Here is a 13,458-nt window from a genome sequence, read left to right on the forward strand (position 1 = left end):
ACCATACAGTATAACACATCATCTGATAGATATGGACCAGTAACCATACAGTATAACACATCATCTGATAGATATGGACCAGTAACCATACAGTATAGCACATCATCTGTTAGATATGGACCAGTAACCATACAGTATAACACATCATCTGATTCTGATAGATATGGACCAGTAACCATACAGTATAACACATCATCTGATTCTGATAGATATGGACCAGTAACCATACAGTATAACACATCATCTGATTCTGATAGATATGGACCAGTAACCATACAGTATAACACATCATCTGATTCTGATAGATATGGACCAGTAACCATACAGTATAACACATCATCTGATAGATATGGACCAGTAACCATACAGTATAACACATCATCTGATAGATATGGACCAGTAACCATACAGTATAACACATCATCTGATAGATATGGACCAGTAACCATACAGTATAACACATCATCTGATAGATATGGACCAGTAACCATACACTATAACACATCATCTGATAGATATGGACCAGTAACCATACAGTATAACACATCATCTGATTCTGATAGATATGGACCAGTAACCATACAGTATAGCACATCATCTGATTCTGATAGATATGGACCAGTAACCATAGCACATCATCTGATAGATATGGACCAGTAACCATACAGTATAACACATCATCTGATAGATATAGACCAGTAACCATACAGTATAACACATCATCTGATTCTGATAGATATGGACCAGTAACCATACAGTATAACACATCATCTGATTCTGATAGATATGGACCAGTAACCATACAGTACAACACATCATCTGATAGATATGGACCAGTAACCATACACTATAACACATCATCTGATAGATATAGACCAGCAACCATACAGTATAGCACATCATCTGATAGATATAGACCAGTAACCATACAGTATAACACATCATCTGATTCTGATAGATATGGACCAGTCACCATACAGTATAACACATCATCTGATAGATATGGACCAGTAACCATACAGTATAACACATCATCTGATTCTGATAGATATAGACCAGTCACCATACAGTATAACACATCATCTGATAGATATGGACCAGTAACCATACAGTATAACACATCATCTGATATATATAGACCAGTAACCATACAGTATAGCACATCATCTGATAGATATGGACCAGTAACCATACAGTATAACACATCATCTGATAGATATGGACCAGTAACCATACAGTATAACACATCATCTGATAGATATGGACCAGTAACCATACAGTATAACACATCATCTGATAGATATGGACCAGTAACCATACAGTATAACACATCATCTGATTCTGATAGATATGGACCAGTCACCATACAGTATAACACATCATCTGATAGATATGGACCAGTAACCATACAGTATAACACATCATCTGATTCTGATAGATATGGACCAGTAACCATACAGTATAACACATCATCTGATTCTGATAGATATGGACCAGTAACCATACAGTATAACACATCATCTGATTCTGATAGATATGGACCAGTAACCATACAGTATAACACATCATCTGATAGATATGGACCAGTAACCATACAGTATAACACATCATCTGATAGATATGGACCAGTAACCATACACTATAACACATCATCTGATAGATATAGACCAGTAACCATACAGTATAACACATCATCTGATTCTGATAGATATGGACCAGTCACCATACAGTATAACACATCATCTGATTCTGATAGATATGGACCAGTAACCATACAGTATAACACATCATCTGATAGATATGGACCAGTAACCATACAGTATAGCACATCATCTGATAGATATGGACCAGTAACCATACACTATAACACATCATCTGATAGATATGGACCAGTAACCATACAGTATAACACATCATCTGATAGATATGGACCAGTAACCATACACTATAACACATCATCTGATAGATATGGACCAGTAACCATACAGTATAACACATCATCTGATAGATATAGACCAGTAACCATACAGTATAGCACATAATCTGATAGATATGGACCAGTAACCATACAGTATAACACATCATCTGATTCTGATAGATATGGACCAGTCACCATACAGTATAACACATCATCTGATTCTGATAGATATGGACCAGTCACCATACAGTATAACACATCATCTGATTCTGATAGATATGGACCAGTAACCATACAGTATAGCACATCATCTGATTCTGATAGATATGGACCAGTAACCATACAGTATAACACATCATCTGATAGATATGGACCAGTAACCATACAGTATAGCACATCATCTGATTCTGATAGATATGGACCAGTAACCATACACTATAACACATCATCTGTTAGATATGGACCAGTAACCATACAGTATAACACATCATCTGATAGATATGGACCAGCATGTAATAATGGCATCAGGACGGGTAGAGGAGACAGGAGACACACACACACACACACACACACACACACACACACACACACACACACACACACACACACACACACACACACACACACACACACACACACACACTCTCTCAAAAGTAGCCTAGATATGCACAAGGACATAAAACACTACTTAACAACCATGCACTCTGTTATCAAATATAGACAAAATAAACGGGAGGAAGACAAGGAGGAGATGAAAATAAATGGCCGTCATTACAAAATCAGCGTCAGTTCTCTGGAGTTTGGGACAACTTGGGTATCCTGTGAGAACGATAGAGAGGAAGTGTACACGTGCGCTACTAAATACATACACAGGCACGCACGTACGCACACACTGTCTGTCGGTCTTTCAGACAGACCTCTACCCCTCCTTCTCTCTCTCTTTCTCTCTAAATTAATCTTTAAACTCCTACCTAAGCCTGTCAGTGGCTATATTATCCCACCCACGAGTCTACCACTGTACCAGAGACTGCGCAACACACACACACACACGTACACTGATAGCGCCCGACAGTAGCCTACAGTAATAGACTGGCTGGTCACTAGAAAACTGCCACAGGTCAGACGTAAAAGCAGCGTAAGAGCGCGTTACCAATAGAAACCAACTCTACATTAAAGTAGACCTATCCGATTAACCGTGTCGCTCTCTCACGCTCTCCCGTGGTCCATTATCACACTAGTCTAATAAACCACGATCATTCCTAAAGATTGGTTAGTTTACACCAGTTTATCAACATCTATGAGTAACAACAGCTAAGCAACATCTTTGTCATCCAAATACACGCGGACTTCTTGCTTCGTCTGATGACAACAATTCCAGCCTTCCTACCCTACGATACAAAACAATAAACCACGCGTAGTGGGGGATGGTAGCATATCAAATTAATGGTAATCACGCTAGTCGTTATCTTTTTTTAATCGTCGTTAAAATGACTAAATAATAGGCAGACATAAATTCGCTCCCTACTCTTACCGGTTGTTGCTTGCGTCGGACAGCCGTTTTCCCAAGCGGAGGTTGGTGATGCCTCTTTGGCAGCCCGCTCCGGGGGTACTGGCTGTAGGCTTTGTTGATGCGCCCTACTTGGTCCCTCTTCTCCCGCCTACTATTGGCACCTTCGCCCGCTTCTTCCCCGGTATCCAGGGTACTAAAGTTCCACACGATCAGCGTCTGAACCAGGAGAACTGTCAGCGCGACTATCAGCGCTGATTTGGAGCGGCGAGCCAGCTTGCGACCGCACATATTGCCCACCATATTTCTCACTCTCTCTATCTCGGCTCAAGCTGCGAGCTGCCCCCGTCGGGTAAGCGCTGACAGCAGGGGTGGCTGAGAGGGTTTCAGCGCCGCCTGCGTCTATGGACTGGAGCTACTGGCAGGGACTAGAGAGCGAGAGAAGAGGGGAGGGAGGGAGGAAAATGGGGGTGAATTGGCTGAGGTTTGAGATGAGGAGAAAGAGGAAGACTAAGAGAGAGGACGCTGCGCACTCTTGTGGTGTTGTCCACACATGACCTCCTATTTAAACGTCTAGTTTAGACCAGGGGTCAGCCTGCTACTGGTACTGGACAGCTATAGGATGTGCAGGGCAGGTTTTTGTTCCAGCCCTTCTTCTGACACCGCCTGGTATAGAGGTCCTGGATGGCAGGAAGCTTGGCCCCAGTGATGTACTGGGCCGTTCGCACTACCCTCTGTAGTGCCTTGCGGTCGGAGGCCGAGCAGTTGCAATACCAGGCAGTGATGCAACCAGTCAGGAGGTCATGCTCTCGATGGTGCAGCTGTAGAACCTTTTGAGGATCAGAGGACTCATGCCAAACCTGGAACTCTCCAAGGTATCTCACTGGAACTCTCCAAGTTATCCCTGTGTGTGTGTATGATCGAGGGAGGGAGCGAGAGATAGAGAGAAGGAGAGAGGTAGAGCGAGATAGAGGGGGAAAGGGAGGAAGAGAGAGATAGAGAGAAGGAGAGAGGTAGAGCGAGATAGAGAGAAGGAGAGAGGTAGAGCGAGATAGAGGGGGAAAGGGAGGGAGCGAGAGATAGAGAGAAGGAGAGAGGTAGAGCGAGATAGAGGGGGAAAGGGAGGAAGAGAGATAGAGAGAAGGAGAGAGGTAGAGCGAGATAGAGAGAAGGAGAGAGGTAGAGGGGGAAAGGGAGGAAGAGAGAAGGAGAGAGGTAGAGCGAGATAGAGAGAAGGAGAGAGGTAGAGTGAGATAGAGGGGGAAAGGGAGGAAGAGAGATAGAGAGAAGGAGAGAGGTAGAGCGAGATAGAGAGAAGGAGAGAGGTAGCGCGAGATAGAGGAGGAAAGGGAGGAAGAGAGAGATAGAGAGAAGGAGAGAGGTAGAGCGAGAGAGGGGGAAAGGGAGGAAGAGAGAGATAGAGAGAAGGAGAGAGGTAGAGCGAGATAGAGAGAAGGAGAGAGGTAGAGCGAGATAGAGGAGGAAAGGGAGGAAGAGAGAGATAGAGAGAAGGAGAGAGGTAGAGCGAGATAGAGGGGGAAAGGGAGGAGGAGAGAGAAGGGCAAGAGAGGGGAGACCCATGTGTCCTGTGTTTTCCATAGTTAACCTGGTTTGACTCCTACTGGGAGTCTCTCTGTGCTGAGAGGCAGAACACCAAGAAAACAAATAACAAACAACTCAACCACTAAACTGGAAAGACAAGAAGAGGAGCTTGTCTTTTTTCCAAAATAACATATTATTTTTCCAAAATAAAGAGCCCAAGCTCTGCTGATCTGATAACATGCAGCATACTCCTCCTAATAGGTAGGATGACACAGAGTACAACCTCCCCTCCATTCATCCCCCTATTCCTGCCTCACTCTCTCTCTCTCTGTACCCCTTCCCTCTCATCTCTCCCTCAATCAAGGCACCTGAGTGGCGCAGCGGTCTAAGACACTGCATCTCAGTGTAAGAGGTGTCACTACAGTCCCTGGTTCAAATCCAGGCTGTGTGTGTGTGACCGTGATTGGGGGTCACATAGGGCGGTGCACAACTGGCCCAGTGTTGTCTGGGGTTGGCCTTCACTGTAAATAAGAATTAGTTCTTAACTGACTTGCCAATATAAATATATATAATAATCCTTCACTATCCCTCCGATCCCTCCGCCTCCGATCCCTCCCTCCGATCCCTCCCTCCGATCCCTCCCTCTGCCTCCGATCCCTCCCTCCGATCCCTCCCTCCGATCCCTCCCTCTGCCTCCGATCCCTCCCTCCGATCCCTCCCTCCGCCTCCGATCCCTCCCTCTGATCCCTCCCTCCGCCTCCCTCTGATCCCTCCCTCCGCCTCCGATCCCTCCCTCCGATCCCTCCCTCCGCCTCCGATCCCTCCCTCCGCCTCCAATCCCTCCCTCCGCCTCCGATCCCTCCCTCCCTCCGATCCCTCCCTCCGCCTCCGATCCCTCCCTCCGATCCCTCCCTCCCTCCGATCCCTCCCTCCGATCCCTCCCTCCGCCTCCGATCCCTCCCTCCGATCCCTCCCTCCGATCCCTCCCTCCGCCTCCGATCCCTCCCTCCGATCCCTCCCTCCGCCTCCGATCCCTCCCTCCGCCTCTGATCCCTCCCTCCGATCCCTCCCTCCGCCTCCAATCCCTCCCTCCCCCTCCGATCCCTCCCTCCGATCCCTCCCTCCGATCCCTCCCTCCGCCTCCGATCCCTCCCTCCGATCCCTCACTCCGCCTCCCTCTGATCCCTCCCTCCGCCTCCCTCTGATCCCTCCCTCCGCCTCCGATCCCTCCCTCCGATCCCTCCCTCCGCCTCCCTCTGATCCCTCCCTCCGCCTCCGATCCCTCCCTCCGCCTCCGATCCCTCCCTCCGATCCCTCCCTCCGCCTCCCTCTGATCCCTCCCTCCGCCTCCCTCTGATCCCTCCCTCCCTCCGCCTCCCTCTGATCCATCCCTCCGCCTCCCTCTGATCCATCCCTCCGCCTCCGATCCCTCCCTCCGATCCCTCCCTCCGCCTCCGATCCCTCCCTCCGATCCCTCCCCCCCGCCTCCGATCCCTCCCTCCGATCCCTCCCTCCGATCCCTCCCTCCGCCTCCGATCCCTCCCTCCGATCCCTCCCCCCGCCTCCGATCCCTCCCTCCGATCCCTCCCTCTGCCTCCGATCCCTCCCTCCGATCCCTCCCTCCGCCTCCGATCCCTCCCTCTGATCCCTCCCTCCCTCCGATCCCTCCCTCCCTCCGCCTCCGATCCCTCCCTCTGATCTCTCCCTCCGCCTCCGATCCCTCCCTCCGCCTCCGATCCCTCCCTCCGCCTCCGATCCCTCCCTCCGCCTCCCTCCGATCCCTCCCTCCGCCTCTGATCCCTCCCTCCGATCCCTCCCTCCGCCTCCGATCCCTCCCTCCGCCTCCGATCCCTCCCTCCAATCCCTCCCTCCGCCTCCGATCCCTCCCTCCCTCCCTCCCTCTGATCCCTCCCTCTGATCCCTCCCTCCGATCCCTCCCTCTCACCCAAACCATCACAGTGTAATAACAGAAATAGAACATGCATATACACACACCTTCAGTTCTTGTTCCTCTTCAACTGAGTCCCAAAATGGCACCCTATTCCCCCCATAAGGGAAGGTGTAGGGTCTAGGGTGCCCTTTGGGACTCTGTGACTCACTAGTTTATCCAATCACTGAACTGACAATCAATCCCTAACCAGACAGACATAATAAAACACGTCATGCTTTTATCGTTCAATTAATTAATGACTGAAGTGATAAATGTTTCATAAACAAGTATGCTGGGGCGGGTTGGCGGTCGGTTGGTTACCTACAGTACCACTGAACTGGGATAAATCATTCAGATGACATTTGCCGAGGCTCACTCTTTAGAAGCTAGTATGCACTTAATTTGAAATGATGTATTTTGACTGGAAAAGGACTTGGTAGTTAGGATTGTTATCAGGAATTTTCTCTGAAGCATTTCTGTTCAGACTGTGTTGACGTGAGCATGAACACACACACACACACCTGTTTAAAGTGTGTTTTCTGTTCAATGTGTGTGTGCGTGCGTGTGTGTGTGTGTTCAGTGTGTGGGAGTATTATGTGTCCACACTATAGAGTCCTTTATGTGACTCTAGTGTGACCCAACCAGGACCAGTCAACGACTACTCGGCGAGTCCAGTCATGTGAGTGTGTGTGTATGTGCATATGTGCGTATGTATGTGTGTGCGTGCTTATGTGTGTGTGTGTGTGTGTGTGTGTGTGTGTGTGTGTGTGTGTGTGTGTGTGTGTGTGTGTGTGTGAGTCCATGGATGTAGTGAAACATCAACTACAGTAAACAACTTAATTGATTTCCATGTAATGGGGAAGGTGACACATAGTCAGCTGTACAACTGAATGCATTCAACCCAAATATGTCTTCCACATTTAACCCCTCTGAATCAGAGAGGTGCGGGGGGCAATAATAAAGTTAATATAATAAAGTTAATATAATAACGGACAATAATAAATTAATCAATAATAAATTAATCAATAATAAATTAATCAATAATAAAGTTAATATAATAATTAATCAATAATAAATTAATCAATAATAAAGTTAATATAATAATTAATCAATAATAAATTAATCAATAATAAATTAATCAATAATAAATTAATCAATAATAAATTAATCAATAATAAATTAATCAATAATAAATTAATCTATAATAAAGTAATCAATGATAAAGTTATCTTTTGTGAATACCGCACAACTAGAAAGAGATTAACATGGTGAATACCACACAACTAGAAAGAGATTAACATGGTGAATACCACACAACTAGAAAGAGATTAACATGGTGAATACCACACAACTAGAAAGAGATTACCATGGTGAATACCACACAACTAGAAAGAGATTAACATGGTGAATACCACACAACTAGAAAGAGATTAACATGGTGAATACCACACAACTAGAAAGAGAAGAACATGGTGAATACCACACAACTAGAAAGAGATTAACATGGTGAATACCACACAACTAGAAAGAGATTAACATGGTGAATACCACACAACTAGAAAGAGATTAACATGGTGAATACCACACAACTAGAAAGAGATTAACATGGTGAATACCACACAACTAGAAAGAGATTAACATGGCGAATACCACACAACTAGAAAGAGATTAACATGGCGAATACCACACAACTAGAAAGAGATTAACATGGTGAATACCACACAACTAGAAAGAGATTAACATAGTGAATACCACACAACTAGAAAGAGATTAACATGGTGAATACCACACAACTAGAAAGAGATTAACATGGTGAATACCACACAACTAGAAAGAGATTAACATGGTGAATACCACACAACTAGAAAGAGATTAACATGGCGAATACCACACAACTAGAAAGAGATTAACATGGTGAATACCACACAACTAGAAAGAGATTACCAAGGTGAATACCACACAACTAGAAAGAGATTAACATGGTGAATACCACACAACTAGAAAGAGATTAACATGGTGAATACCACACAACTAGAAAGAGATTAACATGGTGAATACCACACAACTAGAAATAGATTAACATGGTGAATACCACACAACTAGAAAGAGATTAACATGGTGAATACCACACAACTAGAAAGAGATTAACATGGTGAATACCACACAACTAGAAAGAGATTAACATGGTGAATACCACACAACTAGAAAGAGATTAACATGGCGAATACCACACAACTAGAAAGAGATTAACATGGCGAATACCACACAACTAGAAAGAGATTAACATGGCGAATACCACACAACTAGAAAGAGATTAACATGGTGAATACCACACAACTAGAAAGAGATTAACATGGTGAATACCACACAACTAGAAAGAAATTAACATGGTGAATACCACACAACTAGAAAGAGATTAACATGGTGAATACCACACAACTAGAAAGAGATTAACATGGTGAATACCACACAACTAGAAAGAGATTAACATGGCGAATACCACACAACTAGAAAGAGATTAACATGGTGAATACCACACAACTAGAAAGAGATTAACATGGTGAATACCACACAACTAGAAAGAGATTAACATGGCGAATACCACACAACTAGAAAGAGATTAACATGGCGAATACCACACAACTAGAAAGAGATTAACATGGCGAATACCACACAACTAGAAAGAGATTAACATGGCGAATACCACACAACTAGAAAGAGATTACCAAGGTGAATACCACACAACTAGAAAGAGATTAACATGGTGAATACCACACAACTAGAAAGAGATTAACATGGCGAATACCACACAACTAGAAAGAGAAGAACATGGTGAATACCACACAACTAGAAAGAGATTACCATGGTGAATACCACACAACTAGAAAAAGATTAACATGGCGAATACCACACAACTAGAAAGAGATTAACATGGCGAATACCACACAACTAGAAAGAGATTAACATGGTGAATACCACACAACTAGAAAGAGAAGAACATGGTGAATACCACACAACTAGAAAGAGATTAACATGGTGAATACCACACAACTAGAAAGAGATTAACATGGTGAATACCACACAACTAGAAAAAATAAAGTGATTTTTTACTGCCACCCATTTCTGATGACAGTTTCTTTTATGATAGATTGGATTGGTAATCATGCTGGGTGGTGTCTACTGTAGTGGTGTCTGGATTGGTAATCATGCTGGGTGGTGTCTACTGTAGTGGTGTCTGGATTGGTAATCATGCTGGGTGGTGTCTACTGTAGTGGTGTCTGGTTTCTTTTATGATAGATTGGATTGGTAATCATGCTGGGTGGTGTCTACTGTAGTGGTGTCTGGTTTCTTTTATGATAGATTGGATTGGTAATCATGCTGGGTGGTGTCTACTGTAGTGGTGTCTGGTTTCTTTTATGATAGATTGGATTGGTAATCATGCTGGGTGGTGTCTACTGTAGTGGTGTCTGGATTGGTAATCATGCTGGGTGGTGTCTACTGTAGTGGTGTCTGGATTGGTAATCATGCAGGGTGGTGTCTACTGTAGTGGTGTCTGGATTGGTAATCATGCTGGGTGGTGTCTACTGTAGTAGTGTCTGGATTGGTAATCATGCTGGGTGGTGTCTACTGTAGTGGTGTCTGGATTGGTAATCATGCTGGGTGGTGTCTACTGTAGTGGTGTCTGGATTGGTAATCATGCTGGGTGGTGTCTACTGTAGTAGTGTCTGGATTGGTAATCATGCTGGGTGGTGTCTACTGTAGTAGTGTCTGGATTGGTAATCATGCTGGGTGGTGTCTACTGTAGTGGTGTCTGGATTGGTAATCATGCTGGGTGGTGTCTACTGTAGTGGTGTCTGGATTGGTAATCATGCTGGGTGGTGTCTACTGTAGTGGTGTCTGGATTGGTAATCATGCTGGGTGGTGTCTACTGTAGTAGTGTCTGGATTGGTAATCATGCTGGGTGGTGTCTACTGTAGTGGTGTCTGGATTGGTAATCATGCTGGGTGGTGTCTACTGTAGTGGTGTCTGGATTGGTAATCATGCTGGGTGGTGTCTACTGTAGTGGTGTCTGGATTGGTAATCATGCTGGGTGGTGTCTACTGTAGTGGTGTCTGGATTGGTAATCATGCTGGGTGGTGTCTACTGTAGTGGTGTCTGGATTGGTAATCATGCTGGGTGGTGTCTACTGTAGTGGTGTCTGGATTGGTAATCATGCTGGGTGGTGTGTATTGTAGTGGTGTCTGGATTGGTAATCATGCTGGGTGGTGTCTACTGTAGTGGTGTCTGGATTGGTAATCATGCTGGGTGGTGTCTACTGTAGTGGTGTCTGGATTGGTAATCATGCTGGGTGGTGTCTACTGTAGTGGTGTCTGGATTGGTAATCATGCTGGCTGGTGTCTACTGTAGTGGTGTCTGGATTGGTAATCATGCTGGGTGGTGTCTACTGTAGTGGTGTCTGGATTGGTAATCATGCTGGGTGGTGTCTACTGTAGTGGTGTCTGGATTGGTAATCATGCTGGGTGGTGTCTACTGTAGTGGTGTCTGGATTGGTAATCATGCTGGGTGGTGTCTACTGTAGTGGTGTCTGGTTTCTTTTATGATAGATTGGATTGGTAATCATGCTGGGGTGGTGTCTACTGTAGTGGTGTCTGGTTTCTTTTATGATAGATTGGATTGGTAATCATGCTGGGTGGTGTCTACTGTAGTGGTGTCTGGTTTCTTTTATGATAGATTGGATTGGTAATCATGCTGGGTGGTGTCTACTGTAGTGGTGTCTGGATTGGTAATCATGCTGGGTGGTGTCTACTGTAGTGGTGTCTGGATTGGTAATCATGCTGGGTGGTGTCTACTGTAGTGGTGTCTGGATTGGTAATCATGCTGGGTGGTGTCTACTGTAGTAGTGTCTGGATTGGTAATCATGCTGGGTGGTGTCTACTGTAGTGGTGTCTGGATTGGTAATCATGCTGGGTGGTGTCTACTGTAGTGGTGTCTGGATTGGTAATCATGCTGGGTGGTGTCTACTGTAGTAGTGTCTGGATTGGTAATCATGCTGGGTGGTGTCTACTGTAGTAGTGTCTGGATTGGTAATCATGCTGGGTGGTGTCTACTGTAGTGGTGTCTGGATTGGTAATCATGCTGGGTGGTGTCTACTGTAGTGGTGTCTGGATTGGTAATCATGCTGGGTGGTGTCTACTGTAGTGGTGTCTGGATTGGTAATCATGCTGGGTGGTGTCTACTGTAGTAGTGTCTGGATTGGTAATCATGCTGGGTGGTGTCTACTGTAGTGGTGTCTGGATTGGTAATCATGCTGGGTGGTGTCTACTGTAGTGGTGTCTGGATTGGTAATCATGCTGGGTGGTGTCTACTGTAGTGGTGTCTGGATTGGTAATCATGCTGGGTGGTGTCTACTGTAGTGGTGTCTGGATTGGTAATCATGCTGGGTGGTGTCTACTGTAGTGGTGTCTGGATTGGTAATCATGCTGGGTGGTGTCTACTGTAGTGGTGTCTGGATTGGTAATCATGCTGGGTGGTGTCTACTGTAGTGGTGTCTGGATTGGTAATCATGCTGGGTGGTGTCTACTGTAGTGGTGTCTGGATTGGTAATCATGCTGGCTGGTGTCTACTGTAGTGGTGTCTGGATTGGTAATCATGCTGGGTGGTGTCTACTGTAGTGGTGTCTGGATTGGTAATCATGCTGGGTGGTGTCTACTGTAGTGGTGTCTGGATTGGTAATCATGCTGGCTGGTGTCTACTGTAGTGGTGTCTGGATTGGTAATCATGCTGGGTGGTGTCTACTGTAGTGGTGTCTGGATTGGTAATCATGCTGGGTGGTGTCTACTGTAGTAGTGTCTGGATTGGTAATCATGCTGGGTGGTGTCTACTGTAGTGGTGTCTGGATTGGTAATCATGCTGGGTGGTGTCTACTGTAGTGGTGTCTGGTTTCTTTTATGATAGATTGGATTGGTAATCATGCTGGGTGGTGTCTACTGTAGTGGTGTCTGGATTGGTAATCATGCTGGGTGGTGTCTACTGTAGTGGTGTCTGGATTGGTAATCATGCTGGGTGGTGTCTACTGTAGTGGTGTCTGGATTGGTAATCATGCTGGGTGGTGTCTACTGTAGTGGTGTCTGGTTTCTTTTATGATAGATTGGATTGGTAATCATGCTGGGTGGTGTCTACTGTAGTGGTGTCTGGATTGGTAATCATGCTGGGTGGTGTCTACTGTAGTGGTGTCTGGATTGGTAATCATGCTGGGTGGTGTCTACTGTAGTGGTGTCTGGATTGGTAATCATGCTGGGTGGTGTCTACTGTAGTGGTGTCTGGATTGGTAATCATGCTGGGTGGTGTCTACTGTAGTGGTGTCTGGATTGGTAATCATGCTGGGTGGTGTCTACTGTAGTGGTGTCTGGATTGGTAATCATGCTGGGTGGTGTCTACTGTAGTGGTGTCTGGATTGGTAATCATGCTGGGTGGTGTCTACTGTAGTGGTGTCTGGATTCTTTTATGATAGCAAGTTTACTATCCAATAACAGCTACTGTTAAACTACTTAATAAAATACT

The 13,458-nt window shown here is 45.3% G+C and overlaps 1 protein-coding gene across 1 annotated transcript in view; it reads right to left on the reverse strand.

The window, feature by feature from the left end:
• LOC116359834 (xylosyltransferase 1-like) overlaps nt 1–3,814 on the reverse strand; it is a 63,470-nt gene extending 59,656 nt beyond the window's left edge. The window contains exon 1 of the mRNA XM_031813674.1: nt 3,450–3,814. Within this exon, the coding sequence (XP_031669534.1) occupies nt 3,450–3,728 (279 nt within the window). The 5' untranslated portion in view covers nt 3,729–3,814. The remainder of the gene's footprint in view (nt 1–3,449) is intronic.
• Between the last annotated feature and the right edge of the window lie 9,644 nt (nt 3,815–13,458).

This window comes from Oncorhynchus kisutch, unplaced genomic scaffold (assembly GCF_002021735.2).
Source record: "Oncorhynchus kisutch isolate 150728-3 unplaced genomic scaffold, Okis_V2 Okis06b-Okis10b_hom, whole genome shotgun sequence".
In the NCBI taxonomy this organism is placed as follows: domain Eukaryota; kingdom Metazoa; phylum Chordata; class Actinopteri; order Salmoniformes; family Salmonidae; genus Oncorhynchus; species Oncorhynchus kisutch.